The sequence below is a fragment of the Engystomops pustulosus genome, chromosome 6, assembly GCF_040894005.1.
Source record: "Engystomops pustulosus chromosome 6, aEngPut4.maternal, whole genome shotgun sequence".
In the NCBI taxonomy this organism is placed as follows: domain Eukaryota; kingdom Metazoa; phylum Chordata; class Amphibia; order Anura; family Leptodactylidae; genus Engystomops; species Engystomops pustulosus.
The window spans coordinates 144065419-144091547 of NC_092416.1; the positions used below are offsets into that span (position 1 = coordinate 144065419).

The 26129-nt window shown below is 44.2% G+C and overlaps 1 protein-coding gene across 3 annotated transcripts; it reads left to right on the forward strand.

Moving 5' to 3' along the window:
- Positions 1–1895: 1895 nt before the first annotated feature.
- PCGF2 (polycomb group ring finger 2) lies at positions 1896–25625 on the forward strand. Of its 3 annotated transcripts, none has more exons than XM_072111564.1 (10): positions 1896–1914; positions 16402–16551; positions 16749–16845; positions 18694–18749; positions 21167–21217; positions 22026–22137; positions 22232–22274; positions 22883–22981; positions 24342–24422; positions 24685–25625. In XM_072111564.1, the coding sequence occupies exons 2-10, from the start codon at positions 16440–16442 to the stop codon at positions 24991–24993; spliced, it is 960 nt and encodes a 319-aa protein (XP_071967665.1). In that variant the 5' UTR covers positions 1896–1914; positions 16402–16439; the 3' UTR covers positions 24994–25625. The 3 variants fall into 3 exon arrangements, with proteins under 3 accessions (XP_071967665.1, XP_071967663.1, XP_071967664.1); XM_072111562.1 differs by lacking the exon at positions 1896–1914 and adding an exon at positions 11549–11687; XM_072111563.1 differs by lacking the exon at positions 1896–1914 and adding an exon at positions 15922–16117.
- The last annotated feature ends 504 nt before the right edge of the window (positions 25626–26129 follow it).

Genomic DNA, 26129 nt, shown 5'->3' on the forward strand with positions numbered 1-26129 from the left:
GGTTCAAGTGTAGGCTGCAGTAGGGGGAGCATCATTTCAGTTTTCACCACAGGCAGCAAAAAAGGCCAGAAAGGGTAATTTTTTGGGCTCTAAAGGGAAACATTATGTTTGTTAACAAACTGAAAGACTGAACCTAAAGTGTGTAAAGAAGTCAGTGAAAGGTGCTGGAGGAAGTGTCATGGTTTGGGGAATGTTTTCTGCAGATGGAGTTGGACCACTCATACAGCTACATTTATTAATGCAAGTGTGTATTAGAATTTTCTTTAACAACAGTGCCCCCTGTGACACAGCAAAAGGGGTAAGGCAGTTCCTTGAAACGTAAAACATTGAAACAACGTAAAACAATGAAGTGACCAGACCAGAGACATCATCTAAACCCAATAGAAAACCTCTGGAAAATCCTTGGTGACAAAGTTATGACAAAGACACCCACAAAAGTCACAGAACTGTGGAAGAGTCTAGAAGAAGAGTGGAGCAAAATCCCACAGAGCAGTGTGACCGACTAGTGATGTCCTGTGGCTGCAGATGGACTGAAGTCGTTCACAGCAAAGACCTGTACTCTTCCTACTTACTGGTGACTGTCATAACCTTCAGAAAATGTAATCACAATCTTTCTGCTACAGTCATTGCTTTTCACTAATGATCATCATGTTTTTTGCTGAATAAAGGTTTTATGTTCATTTACTTTAGTAAATTTGCAAAAGACTGGGGCACATTTACTAAGAACAGTGCAGTCTGTACTATGTGTAGTCTGCCTGTATAGTGTGCAGAGAAATAAGGAATCTGGCGCCCCCTGCATTGCTCTGCCAGAAAGCGCCATTTTTTCTTGTTGCACTTTTAACATGAGGCGTGCACACATACTTCTGTTGCATGTTAAATCTGGCGCACATTCCCACTGATCACCGGAACGCCCCCTTCTGTGCAGAAATTTGAGTCGCATGAAGTATAATAGTGCAAAAAGGGTCGCGGGAGACACATATGTGGTGCGGACACTTCTTAAATACCTGTGCAAGCATTTTTTTTTTTTAATCAAATAAAGTTTTTATTGAAAACCAAACAATAGTTTTCCATTTTTTACATTTAAACAGCATAAACAGTAAACCAAAAACTCCCCAAACACCTCCCCCCCCCCCTACCCCTGCTTGGTGGGTAAAATGTCCATGCTTCACTGTATAACATGCATTCGCATGTAGCTCACGGCTGATGTCCTTCATCTACGAATATAGGTTCCGCAAAAGAGCCCATCCAGGATATCCTTAGTTCTTGTAGGCTACTTATATGACACCGTAGTGCAAGCAGTTTAAACAAAATAGGTAATAAAGCCAAATGACAGTGAATACTTCCAGAAGTCTAGTTTTTTGCATGAATCCACTTCCTTGAGTCACTATACAGGAGTTTCCTAGTAACCCTGGAGGCTTGTACCCAGTGTGTACTGCTTTCCTAAAGTGCTGCTGAAATGTTTTAAAATTCCCTTATCTCTATGTTATGATCAATCTATCTTCCTATCTATCAATCTATCCTAAAATGTCACAACAATATTTATCTGCTGGCCAAAATAACCTCAATTGACTGATCTATGAGCCTGTGTCTATATCATTGTCTTTCATGTATTAATTAGTGCTGGGTAGCGATGAGTAAGGAGGGAAACTGGTTTATCTGGGTCAGCTACATCTTCTGGAAGACATCCTAGAAGATGGTGCTTAATATTTACTCTTCCTTCAGTGCTGATCATATCCTGTTTATAGATCTGGATGCTGCTTACTGTATTCATGTCGCTAGTGGATCTTCCTGGATTGAGTCGGCACATTGGAGACTTTGCCCTGGTTGCTGACTTTTTTTGGCATGCCTCATGCTCCTGGAAACTGGAAATATATAACTTATAAATGTTTGGACTGTCGTGGTTTACTGATTAAGGTAAGCGTATAACCAGTATTGTTATAATAGTATACTATTGTATAATATCCAAATGATTGTATCTTAGTTCTATCATAGCAATAATCTGACAATCTGAGACAACAAAACAACTAAACTAAAGAAAGTCCCTCTTCCCTATTAGCATTGACTTCATTGATATAAAGTTTATTCATGCCCCATTCCGATGCCCCATATTATGCCAGAAACAACCTGCTATGCTCTATGTGACGCTGCATGCACACTGACGTATGCCCACACGGCGACCTCTGGGTGCGAATACATCAGCCACGATGTAGAGGAGGAGGGGGGACCCCTCCCCTCTCCATTGCAATGGATTATGTATGGCCCGTAACACATAACACAGGGCCCTCTGTGCGGCCCTCGCTGGTCAATGGGGGACCTACATCACCCTACAGTGGTGTGAATCCGGCCTTATAGAGAGGACAGGGCAGATTTGTCAAACTTTTATAAGAAAGAATTGTCTTAATTTGCGACATATAATTTCTTAAATGCTTTGCACCACATTTACAATGGATTTTACACAGTTTTTGGACACTGTGCCCAAAAGGGAGTGGTCTCTGAAAGGGGGTGTGGCTTCACCAGAAAAAGAAAGTGCACCAAAAATGATTTAAATGCAACAAAACTTTGGCGCAATTTTCTGTAAGCCACACCAACTAATAGAGAATCTTAGTACGTCATGGCGGTCTTATACTACACCAAATGTATAATCTGGCATCAGATACTGTGATCAATCTGCTGCAGCTTTAGCATTAGACTGTATGTGACCCACGAGCGTAACAGAGGATCCTACCGTGAGCCTAGGCTTTAACACTTTATACTAGGCCCCAAAGATACAGCAGAAAAAAAAACATTTTGACGTGAATGGAGCAATCACTTGACACTATTGTCCATTTCTTATAGGATGATTCACAATCATTTTAGGGATCATTAGATCAGGGGATTTGTGCCTTCAAGAAGAAATATGCAGTGCAATACAGTGTCCTATTAAATACGCCACTGTATGGTGCCTAAATCTTACCACAGCTGGTGATCAGTGATCAGGAAAGTCTGGAGCAAAATAAATTAGGTGACACCACATTCCCTTCTTGACCTTTCAGTCAGGTCAGTGAACCACTTTGTCTATTGACTTGGTACCAAGTACCGTATTTTTCGGACTATAAGGCGCACAAAAAATACTTTGATTTTCTCAGAAATCAAAGGTGCGCCCTATATATGAATTGTACTTACAGACTTGAACCTAGACGTTTTAGCAGGCTTTATTGATGGTGCGCCGTATAATCCGGTGTGCCTTATAGTCCGAAAAATACGGTACGGAAAAAATATTTGCCACCTTATCAACATCAGCAGTCACCTCAAAGGGCTTTGTCTGTAACTCTTTCTATATTGATCCCCCTCGAAGGAATCCAAAACGGTATTGGTTTTCTAGTCACATGCCATTTGAAATTCTGCACCGTTTTGGGGGGGGGTTTAGTGCTAAAAAGCTACTAGTAGTATTGTAAATGGCAGTAGTTAATTTTTTGCCAATGATGGGAAATTCTTAGTCGAGCCAGAAGATGAATGTGTCACCAAGCTCTAAGATCAGCCAAGGTGTGGCCACAATGGGATTATGTCAGGAAAAGAATGACAATGGCTATGCAGCCTATAGAGGCTAGCAAGAAGTGAAAGATATTATCCTACAGTCTGCATCTACCCTTCAAATAGTGGAAAAATGAGTATTTTTGTCAGTTTTAGTGAAACAATCTCTCAGGATTGCTGACAAAGCACCATGGTCTATAGCAGGGGTCAGGAACCTTTTTGGCGGAGAAAGCCATGAACGCCACATATTCTGAATTGTTATTCCGTAAGAGCCAGACAATATGCACATGCCTCCCAGTAGATAGGTAGCCCCAGCACACACCTCCCAGTAGATAGGTAGCCCCAGCACATGCCTTACAGTAGATAGGTATCCCCAGCACATGCCTCACAGTAGATAGGTAGCCCCAGCACATGCCTCCCAGTATATAGGTAGCCCCAGCACATGCCTCCCAGTATATAGCTAGCCCCAGCACATGCCTCCCAGTAGATAGGTATCCCCAGCACATGCCTCACAGTAGATAGGTAGCCCCAGCACATGCCTTCCAGTAGATAGGTAGCCCCAGCACATGCCTCCCAGTAGATAGGTAGCCCCAGCACATGCCTCCTAGTAGATAGGTAGCCCCAGCACATGCCTTCCAGTAGATAGGTAGCCCCAGTACATGCCTTCCAGTAGATAGGTAGCCACAGCACCTGCTTCCCAGAAGATAAGTAGCCCCAGCACATGCCTCCCAGTATATAAGTAGCCCCAGCACATGCCTCCCAGTAGATAGGTAGCCCCAGCACATGCCTTCCAGTAGATAGGTAGCCCCAGTACATGCCTTCCAGTAGAGAGGTAGCCACAGCACATGCTTCCCAGAAGATAAGTAGCCCCAGCACATGCACCCCCATTATATAGGTAGCCACAGCACATTCTTCCCAGAAGATAGGTAGTCACAGCAAAAAAAAGAATATTCACCTACCTGCGCTCCCTGCAGCCAGCTCCTCATCAATCCCACGCTCTTCCTTTTGACCGAGGCTTAGACAACGGTGGCGATGGCGCCTGGGTTGGTCAAAAGACTTAGGCAACGGTAACATCGCTGCCTTATTTCAATAAACTTTAACCCTTTCCTTACCAGTCAATTTTCCATTTTTGCAGTTCTGCTTTTTACTCCTTTCTTTCCGCAAACCATGTTTTATCTTATACGTTTTTCATTTTACAGAGACATAGGAGGGCTTGTTATCTGAGAGACCAATTGTATACCAAGGAATACAAAGCACACATAAAAATATCCTGCATGTATAAATATATACCGAAAATGAATATACTGCAAGCATGAAAATAAATCAGCAGTAAATAACCACACATCATTAAATGTAATGCACATCTGGATTGACTTTAGACAGGCACACACATGACTTACTGTTCAAATTAGGTTGCAGCTGTTTACCTCTATGTCTGGGTTGGCCTGGTCCATTCCGATCTTCTTTCTGGCGGTCTCCTCATTGTTCGCAATTCTTCTCCATCATGATAACTTCTCCTGGCCATGACATATCACTGCAGAATTTGCTAAGGGACATCTCCACATTTTGTCCCCCAAAAATTCACTGTCAATATAATGTACCCTAGTTAACAACTAGGTTCTCCTGAAAATGACCACAATGTTCCCCCTGCATATACAGCTTATACACTGTGACCCCTCAACATATTATAATATATACTACCAAATAGAAGTATAACACTAACACTAGAACCTCCTCATAAATTTAGATACCAAAGCACCCCCAGTATATATGTAGCCAGCCCATGCCCCTATTTTATAGGTAGCCCATGCCCCTATTATATAGGTAGCCCATGCCCCCAGTATATAGCTAGCCCATACCCACAGTAAATAGCCAGCCTATGCCCCCAGTAAATAGCCAGCCAACCCATGCCCCCAATATATATAGCCAACCAGCCCATGCCCTCAGTAAATATACAGCCCATGCCCTGATTTGCAGCACAGCAAGAAAATTTAAATTTAATGCTCACCTACGTGCTCTCCCTGCAGACACCTCATCCAGCAAAGGGCAATATGTGAGTCTTCAAGATTCACACATCGCTGTTTCCAATTGAGGATCGGGACCACACCCGCCCAAGGTAGAAGGTTAGGGTGGTGCCTTTGGCAATCGCCTACCCTCGCTTACGTCTCATCCCTGGTCCATTGTGTGTGCAGGGTTATTATGTGATGTGTAATCTTTATTTGCTTGATAATGCCTTTAAGGAAAAGGCAAAACGTTGCACATTAATGGTGGAATACAGAACTATACATTTTTCCAACTTGGAGTGCTGCTTCTTCGCTGATTGCTGTGCCCCAATATCTGTACTCCTACCCCACCCCTCCTCACATGCTGTGGCCCAAATTTTCTATCCCCCTCATATTGTGCCCTCCTGTCCTCTATCCTCCTCTTATTGTAGCCCCCTATCCTCCAACCTCCTCATATTTTAACCCCCTGTCCTCCATCCTCCTCATATGTGGCTCCTTGTCCTCCACACTCCTCATAATGTGTTCTCCATTCTCCCTTATATTGTGACCCCCCTGTCCTCTATCCTCACTCATATTGTGGTCTTCTCTCCTCCAGCCTATTCTACTTGTGGCCTCCTGTCCCCCAGCCTTCTTCTGTAGCTCCCTGTCCTCCAGCCTTCTCTTGCAGACTCCTGTCCTCCAGCATCCTCATGTAGCCTCTAGACTTCCCTGTAACCTCTTGTAGCCTCCTTCACCTGTGCCCCAATGTCCTCTGGCCTCTTTGTATTGTGGCCTCCTGTTATGGGGTATTAAACAGAAAAAAACCTGTTACTTACCTTCTCTGATTCCCCCACAGAAATCTGACTTCCTCTTCTCCCAGGCTCCAACTGTGATGTAGAGGATGGGGCTGGACCAGCCGAGGGGAGGAGCTACCTCCTCACATGACTCCTTCAGAAATTTGAGGAGGTAGCAGGGGCTGATCCAGCCTCCTCCTGGCTCTGAAGCTTCTGCAGCTCAGCAGGTTTAATGTACGGGACCAGGATTCTCCCAACCACCTGGGACAGCGGCACAGTGGCTGCAAACTGGGTCTGTCCTGCTGAGTCTGGGACGGTAGGGAGCTATGTGTACATACTCATTAGTGAAGCTAATAGATCAGAGGAATAAGGCAAAGGGAAAAAATGCCTACATTTATCTCAGCACTACTAGAGTGATCAGGAAAACAGGACTGTGGAGTCAGAGTCTGTGACCATTTTGGTGGAGATGGAGTCAAGAATCGATATTGAGGAGTCGGATTTAGAAGTTTAGTTTACCGAATCCACAGCCTACCGTCTCTGCACAGCTTTCTGGAGGAGAATGTACATAAATCTCCCTACATAAACCGGTTTCCCAGCTCTTCCGACCCACACGCCACTTTGGGTGTGACGGGGAGCTGGGCACTTGGGGGGATAGGGTTGTGAACGTCGGCCCACTGCATTTACTATAGTCTCCACAGCAAAATAGTCATAGACTATAGCAGAAATATCTGCCAGATCAGACCTGTCCTTAGGTCCGACTGTGTAGATTGATCCCATATTTACTTAGAGGCCGGTGCCTCTGCCATTGGGTGGCGGCAGGGAATTTTAAGGCTGGAGTTTACACCTCCTGTCTTCGTGAATTCCATCCATTGTTATCACCATTTCTAGTAGGTCTTTGGTTTGTGGGGGGAAACCTCTGCACATGTTGCCCATGGTCAGATTCAAATAAAGTACTCCAGTGCTGGAGGGCATCAGTCAGTGAACCACTGGACCCCCTACATAGCATTCAGTCACAAGTAAGGACCACCCACTGACTCCAAAGAATAAAAGAGCAGAGATGTATAAATCAGTTACAAGCTTTAATTAATATTTTCCTCTTGCTCTATATCAGTGGTGGCGAACCTATGGCACGGGTGCCAGAGGCGGCACTCAGAGCCCTTTCTGTGGGCACCTGGGCCATCACCCAAGCACACCAGACAGGACTCAAAGAATCTTCCTGCAGTTCCAAGCAACTTAAAAGATTCTGCTTTCGATCATATATTTAAGTGATACTTCACTACTTGGGTTTGTAGGAAGAGGGAGAATGAGTAGACAGGGACAAATTATCTTTGAAGGACCTTTCTCTGGCCCCACAATTCTCTGTGTACAGAGGGACACTGGCAAGAAGCTAAAATGATGCAAATTTTCCATCTTGTCCTCAGGAGGCCAATATGATCGAACGTTGTTGAAGAACAAGTTACTGCTTTAATTTTTGGTTGGCACCTCACAATAAATAAGGGGGGTTTTGGGTTGCAGTTTGGGCACTCGGCCGCTAAAAGGTTTGCCATCACTGCTCTATATCATGCCACTGACCATTAAACCATTATTACTAGCTGGATGGAACCATGAAATCTAATATGGGTCGTTACCAGAAACAAAACTTGGACTATGCAACAAAACAATTGAGCCAAAGCCATGAGTGGTGTAACAAGGGAGTATTTATACTGCTCCTTCTTGCTGAATACACTCCTGGCTTTGTTTCAACAAACTGCTGAAAATCTAAATTAAATAAAAAAATCTTACGTGAGTCTTCAGCACATGAGGTATTATTTTCTAAAGAGTTCCTCAGTGCTTTATGTCTCCATCCTAACCAATTGCAAACCCAATGCATACAATCTTGTTGCCATCTAGTGGGGCTTGGTTTGCTAACTCACTTATGATGGTCACATGCTGCCCATGTGCAAGATGGTCTAAGCATCTAATGGTACAGGTATGTGTACAGCAAAGGATGTCCCTGTCTCTGAACCTCTAAGGCAGTGGTGGCGAACCTATGGCACTGCTGCCAGAGGCGGCACTCGGAGCCCTCTGTGTGGGCACTCGGGCCATTACCCCTGCATGAATTTCACCAGGCAGAACTCATAGAATCTTCCTGCAGAATCTTCCTACAATGATAGATGAATTTGCCCTCCTCCTTTCACTTGTGTTGGCGTCCTTAGGAGGCTGAACGATTGAAAGTTGTCAAAGAACAAGGAGAAATATATTACTGCTTCAGTTGCTGCACTGGCATTTTGCGATAAATAAGTGGCTTTTGGTTGAAGTTTGGGCACTCAGGTTCTAAAAGGTTCGCCATCACTGCTCTAAGGTATTCAGGTGCATAGGGCCATACTGCAGAATGGGCAGGTTTTCCAGGGTATGGTACATCTACGGTATGGGTGCCCCTGTCTGAGGGCAGGTTTCTCAGTGTATGATGCCTCTACGGCAGCAGTTCTGAACCTGTAAGTTGTGAACCCTTTGGGGTCCTATGCCCATACACAGGGGTTGTTTAGGACGATCGGAAATATGTTTTTTTTTCTGATGGTTTTAGAAACCTTTGGGCAGGTTTTCCAGGGTATATCGGCACTATGGAATGCATCTCACTGACTCTGGGGAGATGTATGCTGCCTCTATGCTATGGATGTCCTTGTCTCTGGGCAGGTTTTCCAAGGTTTGTTGCCTCTATGCTATGGATGCCCTGGTCTCTGGGCAGGTTTTCCAGGGTATGCTGCCTCTATGCTATGGATGTCCTTGTCTCCAGGCAGGTTTTCCAAGGTTTGTTGCCTCTATGCTATGGATGCCCTGGTCTCTGGGCAGGTTTTCCAGGGTATGCTGGCTCTATGCTATGGATGCCCTTGTCTCTGGGCAGGTTTTCCAGGATATGCTGCCTCTATGCTATGGATGTCCTTGTCTCAGGGCAGGTTTTCCAGGATATGCTGCCTCTATGCTATGGATGTCCTTGTCTCAGGGCAGGTTTTCCAGGGTATGCTGGCTCTATGCTATGGATGTCCTTGTCTCAGGGCAGGTTTTCCAGGGTAAGCTGCCTCTATGCCAGTGGAGGTGAACCTATGGCACTGGTGCCAGAGGTGGCACTCTGAGCCCTTTCTGTGGGCACTCAGGCCATCACCCCAATTTCACCAAACAGGACCAAATCCACCAAATCTTCCTGCAGTCCCAGGCAACATAACAACACTGCTATTGTAAAGCGACACTTCATTGGTTGTTTGAAACTGCGGGAAAAGTAAGAAGGTGTTGACAGAACTGCATTGTCTTTGGAGGTCCTCCTGCTGGACCCACCATTCCTCCTGGACAATGATGGTCTGAATTTTCCCACCTTCTTTAAACTGTATTGGTGGCCCCAGGCGGCCAATACAATTGAATGATGTTGAAGAACAGGTAGCAATAAGTTACTGCTTAAAATGCCAGGTTGGCACTTCATGGTAAATAAGTGGATTTTGGTTGTAGTTTGGGCACTCGGTCTCTAAAAGGTTTGCCATCACTGCTCTATGCTATGGATCCCCTGGTCTCTGGGCAGGTTTTCCAGTATATGCTGCCTCTATGCTATGGATGCCCTTGTCTCAGGGCAGATTTTCCAGGGTATGCTGCCTCTGTGCTATGGATGCCCTGGTCTCTGGGTATGCTGCCTCTGTGCTATGGGTGCCCTTGTCTCTGGGCAGGTTTTCCAGCGTATGCTACCTCTATGCTATGGATGTCCTTGTCTCAGGGCAGGTTTTCCAGGGTATGCTGCCTCTGTGCTATGGATGCCCTGGTCTCTGGGTATGCTGCCTCTGTGCTATGGGTGCCCTTGTCTCTGGGCAGGTTTTCCAGGGTACGCTGCCTCTGTGCTATGGATGCCCTGGTCTCAGGGTATGCTGCCTTTGTGCTATGGATGCCCTGGTCTCTGGGTATGCTGGCTCTATGCAGGTTTACCAGGATATGCTGTCTCAGTGGTATGGTTGTCCCTGTCTCTGGGCAGATTTTGCAGGGTATGTTACCTCTATGATATGGATGCCCTGGTCTCTGGGTATGCTGGCTCTATGCAGGTTTACCAGGCTATGCTGTCTCAGTGGTATGGTTGTCCCTGTCTCTGGGCAGATTTTGCAGGGTATGCTGCCTCTATGATATGGATGTCCTGGTCTCTGGGCAGGTTTTCCAGGGTATGTTACCTCTATGATATGGATGCCCTGATCTCTGGGTATGCTGGCTCTATGCAGGTTTACCAGGATATGCTGTCTCAGTGGTATGGTTACCCCTGTCTCTGGGCAGATTTTGCAGGGTATGCTGCCTCTATGATATGGATGCCCTGGTCTCTGGGTATGCTGGCTCTATGCAGGTTTACCAGGCTATTCTGTCTCAGTGGTATGGTTGTACCTGTCTATGGGCAGATTTTGCAGAGTATGCTGCCTCTATGATATAGATGTCCTGGTCTCTGGGCAGGTTTTCCAGGGTATGTTACCTCTATGATATGGATGCCCTGATCTCTGGGTATGCTGGCTCTATGCAGGTTTACCAGGATATGCTGTCTCAGTGGTATGGTTACCCCTGTCTCTGGGCAGATTTTGCAGGGTATGCTGCCTCTATGATATGGATGCCCTGGTCTCTGGGTATGCTGGCTCTATGCAGGTTTACCAGGCTATTCTGTCTCAGTGGTATGGTTGTACCTGTCTATGGGCAGATTTTGCAGAGTATGCTGCCTCTATGATATAGATGTCCTGGTCTCTGGGCAGGTTTTCCAGGGTATGCTACCTCTATGATATGGATGCCCTCGTCTCTGGGTATGCTGGCTCTATGCAGGTTTACCAGGATATGCTGTCTCAGTGGTTACCCCTGTCTCTGGGCAGATTTTGCAGGGTATGCTGCCTCTATGATTCCCATGCCCCTGTCTCTGGGCAGGTTTACCAGGATATGCCATCTCTGTGGTGGGTAGGGTATAGTACAGATGCCCCTGTATGGTGGCAGCCTGGAAGCTGTAGTAATCAGCCCATAGACACAGTCTGGCAGTGTCTGGCTCTTTGTCCTCACCACACATCCCATCTCCTGTTTTCCATCCCTTCTCCTCCCCCTTTGCACAAATCCCCAGGGAGGAGGAGGAGGTCACATGACCGGGGGGCGGGGCTAGTCCTTGTCTGCAAAAAAAAAGAAAAAAGAAAAAAAAAAGCCATTTTGAGAGAGAAAGAAAAAAAAGGAGAAGAGAGGAGAGAGAAGAAGAAGAAGGGAGGAAGAGAAGACAGAGACAAAGGGAGGGGGAGACAGGCGAGGGAGGAGGAGGGCGCTCACAGACTGGGCTGGAGGGGGGCAGACACGGGAGGGGGAGGGGAGAGAGCCATTTGGAGAAATAATCCTGGAGACAGGCGGACCACATAGAGAGCAGCAGCATCATCATCATCAGGTAAGGGCACTGGAGGCGGACCCTGAGAGAGGTGGGGGGAAGCTGGGGTGCAATATCCAGGGGTCCCCCCTTCCCCTCTGCATCCATATGTTAGTGATCCGGACCTACCTGATCCTCCTCCCCTGCCTCTCCCCAAATATAAGAGGGATACATCAGTCTGGGGGCTCATACTGCTCTCCCCTGGATTGTGGGGTGATGGTCAGTGCCCCCCTCCCCCCATTATATAAACTGGGGGGATGCTGTACCCTAACAGGGGAAAATCTCATGAAAAACTTGATTTACATTTTCCTGCACTGGTCATGGCAGATGGACTGGTCAAGATGGAAAACTTTTGATGTCTAAATGACTGGTGCATTGAGCGGATGAGGGGTCTGGGGGGTATATTATAATTCTGCTGACTTTTTCCTTCCTTACATATATGGCTGCTGTTATATCAATCCCCTATAACCAGGGTTTTGGGGTTCCTTGGTAGAGATATGTGAGTAATGTGACTTATTATGGTGGCGCTTATGATGACGATGTGCGTCCATCAGTAGATTGATAGATGGATGTCATGGCCGGCAGGTGACATATGACATCAGACACTAGTGTCCAGGACAGTAAGTTACTTTATTACACAGTACATGACAGCCTGCTCCCCCGTCCCTCTGCAGCCCACCACACTTACCCCTGTATTATCAGGTCCAGAAACCCCACTATATCCTAGAATACTTTCATCTGATCGGTTATTAATTCACTCTGTGACAACTAGTACGGCTGCCATTGCAGCTGCCAAGGGGGGTTGTCACCCAGATTCTTACCTAAGTTATGCAGCAATGCTCCCAGTACTAATTACTGTGTAATTAGGTAGATTTAGGAAAACCCGGTCACAGCCCCCAGTGAGGATTATGTTGGCAGCTGTATTGGACTTCACCCAGCTTTCCCAGAAGCGGATATTGTAAGGAAATAATAGAAAAGAGCTTGATAGAAAGGGACGACTCAAGGACTTTTAAGGTTCTGCGAGGAGTTGTACTTGAAGACAGAAGCAGCTTGTTCATATCTGAAGACGTGAGAGGGTTGATCTTGCAGGCAGCATTGACCTTTTCATGTGTGAGGCTGGAGCTGAGTGAAAACTAAGATTGCAACTACATCTTCATCGTTATATGCTTGTTCTTTGCTTGAGTCGCTGTCTTCTGTCAGAATATTGAGTGTGTCCTGGGAAAGCTGGGTACTTCATGATTGGTTCTGCCTCACTAAAATGGACAGAATATAGCATGTGATCATGAATGGCCAAGAAAGTTGTCACACTTGGGGTGCGTTCACAGGTTCAGTTATTTTAGATGGAGTTGAGTGAAAAAAAGAGGAGTTGCACCTCTCAATGATATGTTGTCACCCATTATGATCCACACCTGCTTTTGGCTTCGGAAACTGCATCTGTAAAACTGAATGTGTGAATGCACCCTTAAATGGCAAACGGTTCTGGAGGACCTGGATGGACATGTCATGTGTAATGCATAATTTCCCCTGTGGTGGCGCTGCATGGAATTTGACCACTGACTACCAGGTTGTCCCTATAGATTACAGCTGATCATCAGGGATCAAAACATTGTTTTTTGAGGTGGAGACCCCCTTTAATTTATATGTTTGCAGGTTTCTCACAGGTTGGAATGTATTATAAGCAGTTATCGGAATATGACAGTAAAGCAGCTGTAAGAACATTTCTTACAATCGTCTTCTGCTATGATTGCATTATTATGTCTGCCTAAAGCACCAGCTCTGTGACATATGAGTAGGACCCATTCATTGTCATATTGTGCTACCTGTACTTATGTGAGTGGGATAGCTCACCTAAGGGGGATAGCACACGTGGCGTTTTGAATGCGTTTTTGGGCCATTTTAGCAGTCCGCCAAAAAACCGTGTTTTGGAAAATTAAGATAATTGGTCAAACCTGTCAAAACCGCATGCGTTTTTTAATGCATGCGTTTTTTGACGGACTGCTTAAAAACTGCCCAAAAACGTGCCCAAAGCCCAAAATCAACAGGTCTAAAGGGGTATTCTGACTTCCATATCAATAACAAGCCAGCACATGCTACGAATGTAATGCAAGTTGGATGCATGTTCAAGGGGCTTAACATGCTGATTGGAGCCTATGGGCAATATACCCAGCTCCTCCTGCTCTATAACATAGGGCCTGTATAGATCAGGTGTGACTAGGAGGAGTTTTCAGCTATAATCTCTGCAGGTTTTCCATTAATGCAGCAGGTTCACATCCTGCCCACCTCCTGACCCATTGCCTCCCTTTAAACGTCCAAAATGGCGTGCAGGGTGGAAAACCTTCTCCTCCAGAAAACTGTCTGACATAATAAATCTGCCCCTATGTATAATCTGCTCACCTCCTCCTGCTCTATAACATGGTTATTTTATATAAAGCCCCCCCGCACCCTTATTGATTCCTTATCTAGCAGCTCTGGGCCCCAGGTATGACTAGTGCTGACGCCGGCCCTTAACTGCAGATATGACACTATGTATAACCTGTTTAGCTCCTCCTGCTCTATAAAATTCTGCCTACAGATGGGACACTAAATATTATTTGTTCGGCTCCTCCTGCTCTATAACATGCTGCCTACAAATAGCATGCTGTGTGCTACTTACTCAGCTCCTCCTGCTCTATAACATCCTGCCTGCAGATGGGACACTAAATACAATCTGCTCAGATCTAACCTAGGACTGCATATTTATTTGACAGTATCTCTTTAATTACCTTAGAGAGTTGGTGGCAATACCCTTAGTGTAAGTTCTGTGTGTGTATAAGTATCAGTATTCCACATTACAGGACTATTAGGAGGTCAGTGGTAACATCACCCTATTATTAACATTACTCAGTGCTGTCCTTAGGGTCCTCGTGAGATCTCCCCCTAATACCACTAACCCAATTGTGGCATCAACCACTAAATGCTGCACGGTTTATTATTTTTTCTACTAACTACTTACATACTGGAGCGGGAGGATGCAAGAAAGCTCCACCGATACTGAGTAAAGGAGAATCCCATCTGTTATGAAGGGGCACATCATCCAGAAATTCTTTTGGATCTCTTATCGTTTTACTGTCATACACACAGCAGTTTTGTGGCTGCGTTACTGTTTGTCATTTCTTATTAATCCTGTAAGAATTTGACAAACTATGCTGACTATTATTTGCTGTTTTGTTGCTTTTTTTTCTGTGTTTTTCCTGATTTCTCTGATTAGCTGAACCGTTTCATACTGATGTATTTTTGCAGTCAGTCATGTTTAAAATTTTCATCCAAAAGGCTTTTTCTTGAACAAATTTCCCTTAAAGCTCATTCATCCTTTGCTCGGTGTCATGAAACATGTATTGATCACTTTGAATGACTGTAAATAATCAGTATGAACTTAAATGTATATGCAACATCCCCCACCTTCGCCATTGCATCGGCGAGGGTGTTGCATATAGACCAGTGGTGGCGAACCTATGGCACTGGTGCCGGAGATGGCACTCTCTGTGGGCACAGGGGCTGTCTCCCAGGCACAGAGTTTGCCTGACATGACACCTTCCTGCAGTCTCAGGCAGTCCAAGTAGTGACCCATCCTGTGCTGTTTGGTCTTGTCGGAAGAGTGAGGAGGTGTGGACAGGGTCGGATTGGAGCTCAAAGATTCTGGTAGTAATAAGTTTGTTACTGCCTAAATTGCTGTGTTGGCACTTTGGGAAAAGCTAGTGTTTTTTAGGTCTAATTTGGGCACTCGATCTCTTAAAGGTTTGCCATCTTTGGTATAGACCCTGTCTTCAAAGCGATGAATCTACATCTATCTAATTTGGCGCCCACCTTTCGGCTATGTTTAATTTATGCTGGATATTCATGAATATGGACCCCCCCCCCCTTTCCATGTCGCTCCTGTACTTCTGTTTTTGGGCCCTGTGCCTGATGGGGAGATCTGGGGGATGACTGTATCATATGAGTTATTGATGGGAAGTCCGGCTCTTTTCGGTGAGCTGGATTACTAGGCTCCACTCACTAGGAAAAGCCGGCTCTTCTGGCTCCTGAACGGCCCACTATTAAATATATAATAGGGATCTTCAGGCTAGTAAGTCAGCCCACTCCACTTTTAACCCAATTTTATTTGGGTTAGGGGGCGTGGTGAGCCAATTAGGGGCGGGGTTAGCTGAACTTTCAGCTCACTGAGGGTAGCCGACTCCTGTGGTTCATGCAAAAGAGCCGGCTTTTTGTGTTGGCCTGTTCACAAACAACCCGTCACTCCTATGAGTGGCCTCCTTGAACATGGGACTTCCATTTTCTCGTTAGATAAAGCAGGTCCATTGACCTCCTGTAACTTCTGGTCAAAAACCAAAGTCTCCTAGCACGCTGGAACAAGGAGCCGGCTAGGGCCTTGTTCACACATTGCATTTCAATTGAAACACACCGTTTGAAGCATCGTGAGTGTGTGTGGTCTCTACAGACATTGATATATAATATGGCTAAACCAGTGCTTAAAATTGCCTGTGTGGAGTGTATAACAGCAATTTGCCTGTGATAATCCATGAGAGGATATTATTTTATGCAGGGAACCCATTTTGTTACATCCTGTGTGTAACCATAACGATTTTTCTTCTTTCTCCAGATTTGCCTGTGATAATCCATGAGAGGATATTATTTTATGCAGGGAACCCATTTTGTTACATCCTGTGTGTAACCATAACGTTTTTTCTTCTTTCTCCAGATTTCCCCCCTCCCCACATCCCCTCCCCCTGCTGCACAATGCATCGGACCATGCGGATCAAAATGACTGAGCTGAACCCGCACCTCATGTGTGCCCTGTGCGGCGGCTACTTCATTGATGCGGCCACCATTGTGGAGTGTCTGCATTCCTGTGAGTGGAAATCGGATTTTGTTATAATTTCAATGTTTCAGGCCTTGTTATTAGTATATAATTAGATGCATCTATGTTGCTGTAAACTGTAGCGACGCTTTACTGCTTTTTCCAGCAGTGGTGTCTCTTCATGCTACTCCAGCTTGCACACTGTAACAGAACCCCACTGATAACTTGTATTGCTTATTCTCTAACAGTCTGCAAGACGTGCATCCTGCGCTACCTAGAAGCCCACAAGTTCTGCCCCATGTGTGACTCTCAGGTGCACAAAGGACGCCCGCTTCTTAGCATCAGGTGAGTATTGCTGGAATCACATGTGCATGCTGCTGGCTCTACACAGCTATTTAGATATGTGCATGATGTTGACAATCATTAAAATGCTTATTCCACAAGGGCACATGGTTGTAGACATGAATGTAACTGTCTGCCGTTTTGTATAACTAAAAAAAAATTTTGTGTAGGTCACACAATTTTGTTTAAGTATGCAAAACATGCAAACGTGGAATTAAGCCTTTAAAGAGGACCTGTCACCCATAAAAAAGACACTAGGAGCTGTTTGCTAAAGTAAGCAGCTCCCATTGCTACAACAGATATAGCAGTGTTACACCGCTAGCGTTACCGGAAACCTCCGATAACGCTAGCAGGCACTGCCGTGCTGTACGATAGGAACGTCAATAGGTGCTGCTTCTCCCCCGGACCGCGTCTCCCACTCAATAGCTTGGCGGTGACCGCCTCCTAATCCTGCCCCCTCATGAATACGCCAGACCGCTTTGAGAGTGATCCAGCGTTTCTAGTGTACATCGCGGCAGTGTCTGCTAGCGTTATCAGAGGATTCCGATAACACTGCTGCATCTGTTGTAGCACTAGGAGCTGCTTACTTTGGTAAGCAGCTCCTAGTGCCTTTTTTATGGGTGCCAGGTCCTCTTTAAGTCCACTTCACATGTTAGTATTCTGGTATTGGAAGCCCAAAACACAGATGTACAAATCTTTATTATTATTACTATTATTTTTTGTAGGGTCCACTCCTGGTTTTGTCTTACAAATATTGACCAAAATGTTAGTGGCGAATCTGCAATAACTGCAGCGTGTTGCGCCTTTTTTTTCTTTGGCGATTTCTCCCTGTGGTTTTGCCACATCATCAAAGCAAACCTATGCGCTTCTGCCACACTATGTCTGAAGCAATAAAACTACAGTGTGGCTATAAGAATATTTCTTTACTCCAACAAGGTGTTTCAGGAAGTTGTCTATAAGAAGGCTTATTAGGAGGATCACAAGCTAAATGATAACCTTTGTGGTAGCAGTAAGAGCAGTCATATTGTAAATAATTTACAATACTTTTCTCTACTTCTATGGCAAACTGGCAAAGAAGCAGTGATCAATTCCCCCGCATAGACTGTGTTCACGCATCGATTTTTCAGTTGCCTAGCCCCCCGCTGTTGCATTTTAAAACGCAACGTGTGCATGCAGCCTAAGGCTACATTCGCACGACGATGTGCCCGCCGTACCGTAGCACGGCAGGAGGAGGAAGCGCTGCTCAACCCTGCCCCAGTCCATAGCGATGTATGGTGCACGGCGCTGTATTCCGGGGAAAGATAGGACATGTGCGCCCATTGCTGTCTATGGGGGACCGATATACAGCGTATATACGTCGCCCATATATACATTCTTCCTGAAGCATGTAAATGCATTGTCTTGCGACACAATTTGAATCTGAAATCCAGCGCACAGTCTGATTGTCCGTCGGCACGCCCCCTGTTATCGCATGGAAGCCAGCGCAGCTGCGCCACAATCCGATCACGTGCTACACAATTCCAGCGCAGACACCTGTTAAATACCTGTCAAAGCCATGCACATCTCAAAAGCGGTGCAAAGTCTGACGAAAGTGCGATGTGCGACCCTTAGTAAATAAGCCCTAATGTGTCTGCTATACTCTTTCATTCTTCCTTACAAAAAAAAAAAACTTTTAGCCTCTAGACATATAAACCTGTAACATGATATCTGGCTTCACGTCAGATATATATCTGCTTATAAACAGCTGTTGGATAGCACGTACTGATGACTTTAATATTACTGTGATCTATGATGCATATTGTACAGTGTGTATTCACCTTATGTTCTGTGTTCGATTTTTGTTTTTTTTAGGTCTGACAAAACATTGCAAGATATTGTATATAAGCTTGTGCCAGGACTGTTCAGAGGTAAGAACACATTTTGGGTTGGGTTTTGATTTGGCTTAAACTGCTGCAGAAAATGGCAAAATCCATATTCTCCTGTTGCTATGGAATATGTGACACCATATCTTACATAGGGAACATAGGGACCAGTCCACATCTGCGTTAGAACTTTCCGTTACACTCTCTGTTGTAGGAGAACATTGCAGAAGCTGCACATGGAAGGTCATCCGCTAAAATTCCATTTCCCATAGACTTCAATGTATCTCCCATTACCTTCCATAACATATGTATTATTTGTAATGGGAGAAAAAATATTCATGTTTATTAATAACGGAAATTGGAGCGGAACCTGCTGATCTTGGTTGTGTTCTTACAGATATTTTAGACTATGCAGTGACTGGGACCAGCGAGACTTGTAACGCATATGTGCCTATCCCCATTCCTACTACTGTCATATAATCACCAGTCCCACCTCCACAGTAATATATTGTAGCTGTGTATAGACAGCTGCTGTTAAAGGGGTTTTCCCATGATTCAGTTTCTCTTGTTTGCTTGTTTTACATTTGACATGCAAATAGAAATCAGGGAACCTTCTAACTACATATTTCACTGAGATTTATTATCTACGCTTGGAATAATTCTGAGTCATTAGAAAAACGATCAAATCCCCCATGAGAAAATATTGCTGACATTTCCTTTGTATTTCCATACTAATTGAGCCTTGATCCCCAAAGACCAGTTCCGTCTCCGTATCATGAAGTGAGGAGTATGATCTGGATTGATTTGAAACCCGCTTCTTTTTCTTATTGATTTGCAATGTGAGATTCATTGATATAGGTGTGAGGTTCAGTAACAGGTGTATGTGAAACGCCTTCTCTAAAACTCTTAGATCTATAGGTGCCCTGTTGACTGCCATAACCTTACATAAAGCGCGCCTGAACAATGCGACTGGCACAACGTATTATGTTATCTTATTACACTCTAATCCCAAGAGAAGCAAGGATCAAACCAGAAAAGTCCATTCTTTTAGTCTTTCCAGTTGACATTCATAAACGCTGACCATCCAATAAACATTATAGAGTGGATATTGAAAGGGTCTCTATACAGAAATCCAATGACTATAATAAAGGGATTGTTTGCCATTTTCGAAAGCTTGAACTGGTGTCAAATAATAGCTTAAACCTACCTGTACGTTCCTGCTGCTGCTTCAGTAGCTATGACTTCAGATGAATTAGCTACAACTGCTACCGCTAATCTGGGACCTCAGGGGTGACTCTTCCATGCACTTTATGTAAGGCTGAGCTCTAGGTTTCACTGCAGAGGTCAAGTAAATTAAAGAGAACCCATCAGGCAAAATAACCCCCCTAAACTAAATATATTTTCATAAACTGCCATTAGAGAGCATTGCCTCTATCCCTTCATTGTCCCTCTACATGCCTGTAAACCTAAGCAATGAGGTCCTAAAGCTGTATGCAAATGACCTGTGAAATGTCCAATGAAGCATTAGCATATTCAAGCTGTCCACCTTATTCATGAGTGGGAGGCACAGCCACACCCCCAGTGCATGACTGACAGCCTGTATAATGATGTGAGGCTGTATAATGATGTGCTTCCTGGTGCTGGCGGCCCCTGCAGCCTGTGTGTGTATAGGAGAGATACAACAGCTCCAGGCAGCCATGTTATAGCAGAACATTTCAGGTACTTGTGTAGCTGATGTCTGTGTCTCACATGTGTATTAGGAGGATGCAGCATGTCAGCAGATGCAGCACACACACTAGCAATGCTTTACTATACATTACACACAGACATGAGCAGGGGGAGGGGTGACATCACTGCCTCTGACCATGTGATCAGCCTCATTTACATAATAAAGAATAGATGATTTTATAATGATTAATGTATGAAATAACTAGATAAAGGCTGGGATGGGATCCTTGTGAGCTGCTCCAACAGGAAGAGGTGACAGGACAAGTGACACAGACCTGATGACAGGTGTCCTTTAAGTACTTGCTGCAGGGACCACTGTCAGTTTCTAAAAATCTTGGACCCCCCTGTAAGGAGTGCTGTGAATTGGTGGTCTTAATGGTCACACGCTGCACCATAGTATCACATGTTATGACCAGCAGCTAGTTAACAAACACCAACGAGAAACATTTTTATAAAACTTGAAACTTTTTTTCCCGGCAACAACCAGACAGCTACATTTTGACCTGTATAGGATCAGTCTACAAGAATCTAATTTATTTCTCTCCAATGAGTGTTGAGTGTTCTCCAATGAGAGAACTTTTTCTATTAAGGTGACAGGAGGAACAGATCCTGTGGGATCTGCTCTCATTTTTATGAAGAAGCACAAAGATTTCCATCATATATAAAGCTTAAACTACTCCATAGTATTGATGTGCTGCAGTGGTAAATCTGAAGGTCATTTATTTTCTCCACAGATGAGATGAAGCGACGCAGGGAGTTCTATGCCTCATACGCTCGTAAAGAAGGTGAGTGCACCCCAAAACTTGTTAGTCACAATATTCACTCCCTAGCGTATAACTGGAAAATCATGGATTCATATTACATCCAATAACTAATTCCTAGAAAATTTCCTTTTGTAGTTAAGGGCTATTTGAAATTGCACAACGTTTGTTAAAAACTGATGAGCTATTTGTAGGATAGTTGATCAATATCAGTTGGGAAACAGGTCCAACACCGGGCGCTTCTGCCAATCACCTGCTGGTAGCGGTCCAAGTGAGAGCAGTGATGTTCTGTACATTTATCACAAGACCTGCCTGCAGCTCCGTTCCAATCCATTGAATACGGCTGAGCTGCACTACCTAGCACAACCGCTATATAACGTAAGGTAGGAAGGGAATAAATGGCAGAGTACCCTTAAAAAAATGAATATCCTGGTGTGCAAGACAGGACACTGAGCATACAACATGGAAGAACGCTTTATGCGGATGTTCCTTCATATATAGGATGCCACTGGGCACAATTATACAGCAGACGATCTACCATCAACAATGATCACAATGCATAAATGATAATAAAGGAGAACAGAAGTGGGGTTAGTTGTATGCACCAAAGCTGGTCACCTAGTGATGTCAGCAGAGTGTATTTGATGGCAGTATTGGGATGAAGCAAGCAGAGGTATATAAACATATGTGCCTAAAAGCAAGGGAACAGAAGAGAAGGATCTAGAAACACACTGCGTATAGCAGGATGTAAAGTAATATAATGAAGTGAATATCTACTATAAAACCACCACTACCCCTATTGATTAGTCTGTTATGTGCGGATGTCTTACAGCTAACACTGGCTCCAGCTCCGAGCAGGGAGACAAAGTCACTGAGACCGGAGAATTGGTTGTACACGAAGAGGAAAGCATCAGTCTATCAATCCAGTTCTCAGAAGATGCAAGGTATGAAGATCAATTGTGGGGGACAGGACCATACAGAAGGCAATACTGGCACTGGCTTTCTCATATCTAATATCTCTATTTTAATTTCCACCAGGGATGATACCCAGGACTTGGCAGACAGTGAAGACCTAGAGAAGGTAAGTAGTAAGGCACAGGTGCACTATAAGGACCAATCTGGTACTTTAATATGGGGTTGGTGTGAGTTGCTGTGGTTCCTAAAGAACTTCTACCTTACAATACTATCACTCACAGTTATTCATAGAATATGTAGGAGGAAAGAAGGTGTATGAACTGTCGTGATGTATAGTGGCTTCCTATTGTATGTCCACAGTGAAATTCTCTGAGCTCATTCTTTCTAATGAATTACCATGATTAAATGCTGGATAGCAAAACATTTCTGCATATATTGTATATGTAGCCGGCTGCGCCTTCTTTTTCTACAATCTATGTTATAAATATAAAAAGTTAAAGGGGTCACTTGGACTTCTAGGTATTCTTGATATTGATGACTCTTTCACTAGGTCACGTTCACACGTTGCTCCCAAATACAGATGCGTTTAGTCCAAAAACTGGTTTTCAGGTATAAATGCATCAATTTTTGGGAGTGACTCCTCCACGATGGCAACATGTGAACACGGCCTCGGGGAATTGGATTCGATAAGAATACCCACTAAAGCCTCGACAAGCCATTCTGACATGGTTTTTTTTAATAGTTATGGTTGACTTAAGACTTCTCTTCTTATAGAGGAACAGTCTTCGTTTCCTGCGCTGTCCTGCAGCTATGACCATAACTCACCTAGCAAAATTCTTACGAAACAAGATGGATGTTCCAAGCAAGTACAAGGTAGGAAGCTTATGGAAGTTGTTTCTATTTGGGGCAATTCCCAGCAGCTGTAAAGGTCTGTCCACACAGAAAGACCACACAGCTGAATTTCTATCCTGGAGGTTAAGCAGCAGGTTTGTCTGAAAGCAGCCATAAGACCTAACTGGATGGTTTTTATGGCAATATTTCTGTTTAAAATACAACTTTTTTGTTGGAGTGGTTAAAAGCCACAAGGAAGCCTTGGAGCATAAAGAAATAGGTTTCAGCATGTGGATGATACATAGAGAAATGTGACTACTCTGTTAATGTACATTAGGACAAACCCATGTGTGGAACTTAAATACCCTTAATTTAGTAACATACAATATGGTGAACATGTAGTGGACATTATAACATTTTTACATCTCTTGTTTCTGAAATGCTTCATACAAATGAAATATGCAAATAAGTTTTCCAGGATGGAATAAGGAAAGCCATGCCTCTTTTAGCTACCTTGTAAGGCAGCTCCCTTGACATCAAGAATGACCTTCAGGAAGCCTTATGACATGATGCAGGATTAAAACCAAACCAGTATATCTATTCCAGAAGGAACAGACTCCCAATTGTGAACAGCGCTGTTTTGACCTTGTTGCATCTCTTCAGTACAGCGTAGGGAACTGGAGTGAGAGGGTTGGGAAGTAATAGTTTTCCTGCGGCGCGTTCACACGATGCATCACGTCACATTTTTTGACGCATTCCAAAGGATTCAGCCTTGATCACATGCCAAGGTTACATTGCGTTTCCACTGCATTTGCTAAAAGGCAATGTTACTTTAGCATGCGATCACGGTTCAAGCCATTGGAATGTGTCAAAAATGCAACAAAAAACACCATGCAACGTGTTAACGTGGCCTGATGGAGACTGACAATTAAAGGACACCTGTCAGCTTTAGGGTATGTTCCGATAGGCTTTTCCCAGTAACGTAACTGGAAGAGGGCTAGAGATGTGCTTACATTGGTATGTACAGCTTGTTTGTTTTAATCAGCTGACCAGCGTCCTTTAAGGCGTCTTGTTTTCCAATCCTAGAAAACTTATTTGCATGTTTTCCCAGAATCCCCTAGTGGAGCGTCCATGGCTTTAAGTCTCAACATGCCTACAAGTTGCTTTCATTGGCAGTCTATGTAAGGAGATTCTTACTTCCCGACCCCCATACACATGAACACAGAGCCTGCCACTTCCATATAGAGTGTCAGTTCTGGGGCACTCGTCCCCATATAAATATAATAATTCAGGCATGATCATTTAAATAGTGATCTAAAGAAAAATTCTGGTTATGTCTGTGTAAATTATATCAGGGTAGATTTTATTTCTTGCCTTACTTTATAGATGATTTTGGTTTTAGGTTGAGATTCTGTATGAAGAGGAGCTACTGAAGGACTACTATACGCTAATGGATATTGCCTACATCTATCCCTGGGGACGGGTAAGTGCCGTGCTATTGCGGTGCGCAGTGACTATTATTTTTATAGACCTCTTTGGATTTCAACATGTCTGTATGTTTGCCAATGGTTTGACAGTCTATGATCTGATTCCCCAAGAGATGGCAGGCTGCTCTAAGGCAATAGGGCACAGGAATAATCTTCTGTGTGACAGTTTACCTGTAGCTACCTGGGAGTTAGAAATATACCTGGTATGGCAGTATATTTCAATAAACTGATCTCTTTATATGTCTTCTCTTTCTAAAGACTGGACCACTTCCCCTGAAGTATCGGGTTCAACCAACCTGCAAGAGATTACGATTCAGTCGTCCAAGGAGCCTACAAGAAGCCAACCGTGGAACAACGTCTGAAGGGGATTCAACCAGTGACAAGGCCAGCAGCCCTGCACCAATTCCCTCTACCTCGTCCTCCCTCCCCAGCCCTGCCACTCCTTGCCAAGGCTCTCCAAATCCCAGCACTGAACTTGCCCCTCCATCTAGCATCCATAACGGGCACTCTGCCAGTCGAGTGCGTAAGGTTACGCTCAATGGAGTTCCTGGACCTCCCCTCACTTGAGAATTTTAACTGTCCAGAGTCTTTTATACATATGTATATAATAAAAACAAAGAACTTTTTTTTATTTTCTATGGACAAGAGTAATTTAATCCCCCTCCTTCCACCTAAAATCTTTTGTAATGTTTTCTTATTATAATTTATAAGCGGTTGGGGAGAGTTGGCACATTCCTGTTTGGATGTAGCAGTGCCCCATCCACACCAATTGATTTACAAGCCAGTTTTGTTACAGATTTGTATTCTGAATGAAGGGAATAGGCCTCGACATCACTGGGGCTGGCCGCCTGCAAGACTCCTTTCTACAGGGTGTTTAATAAATTATTTTAATTGTGTGAACTTTGAAGGACAGGACGGAGCAGAACAGTGAATGGAGGTCTTATTTAATGCTAGCCATTGTGTATGGCATACACTCCAGAGGGCACTACTTTCCACATTGCGCTATTGAATGTATGTCTTCAAAGTGCCCTCGGTAACGCCTGTTTACTACAATATATGGCACAATGGGGTTTACCACCCCCATTTTTTTCATATGAACCCCCCCTTCCCCCTCAAACATTGTGTTCCTATTGTGGGTGGGAAATTGGGATTGTGGGATGTCTCTACCTGTCAATATAAATAAAGATATACAAACTGTTTTTGTGTTTGTATGATGATTTTTAATTGTGCTGAAACAAAAATATGTTCTATTTGCAAACTTTTACTAGAGCATCCTGTGTTGTGGAGCAAATTGTACCATGTTTTTTAGGCTATAATTCTATATGTCAAGCCAAGCTATATGTCAGCAATATTACCCTAACAGAACAGTGTACAGGGATGTGGACTCCCAGCTCCATAGTCATTATCAGGCTTTCCTGCCTTCCCACTCATGTTTTAAGTACAGAACATGAGTCCTTCAGGGAAGCAAAGACTCCTGGCATCATGGATGACTATGGTGCTAGGTATCCAGCTCCTTCCAGCCCGTATTTCAAAGTGGCTAAGTGAGACTGGCCTTCCCTTCAATTTATCTGAACATAGTGTGCTGCAAAAACATTCCTATTCTGATAAATGAAATGGATTTAGACATTCATATATTCACACTGTGTATTGTGACAGATTTTTTTTTTGTCAAAATACCTTGACTCAACCTGCTGATTCATTTC

Bases quoted from the DNA above. Each gene is read 5' to 3' on its own strand.
- PCGF2 (XM_072111564.1), top strand. From the start codon at position 16,440: ATGCATCGGACCATGCGGATCAAAATGACTGAGCTGAACCCGCACCTC. The intron at 22,982-24,341 runs GTAGGAAGCTTA...TTTTGGTTTTAG, and splicing joins ATGTTCCAAGCAAGTACAAG to GTTGAGATTCTGTATGAAGA. The intron at 24,423-24,684 runs GTAAGTGCCGTG...CTCTTTCTAAAG, and splicing joins ACATCTATCCCTGGGGACGG to ACTGGACCACTTCCCCTGAA.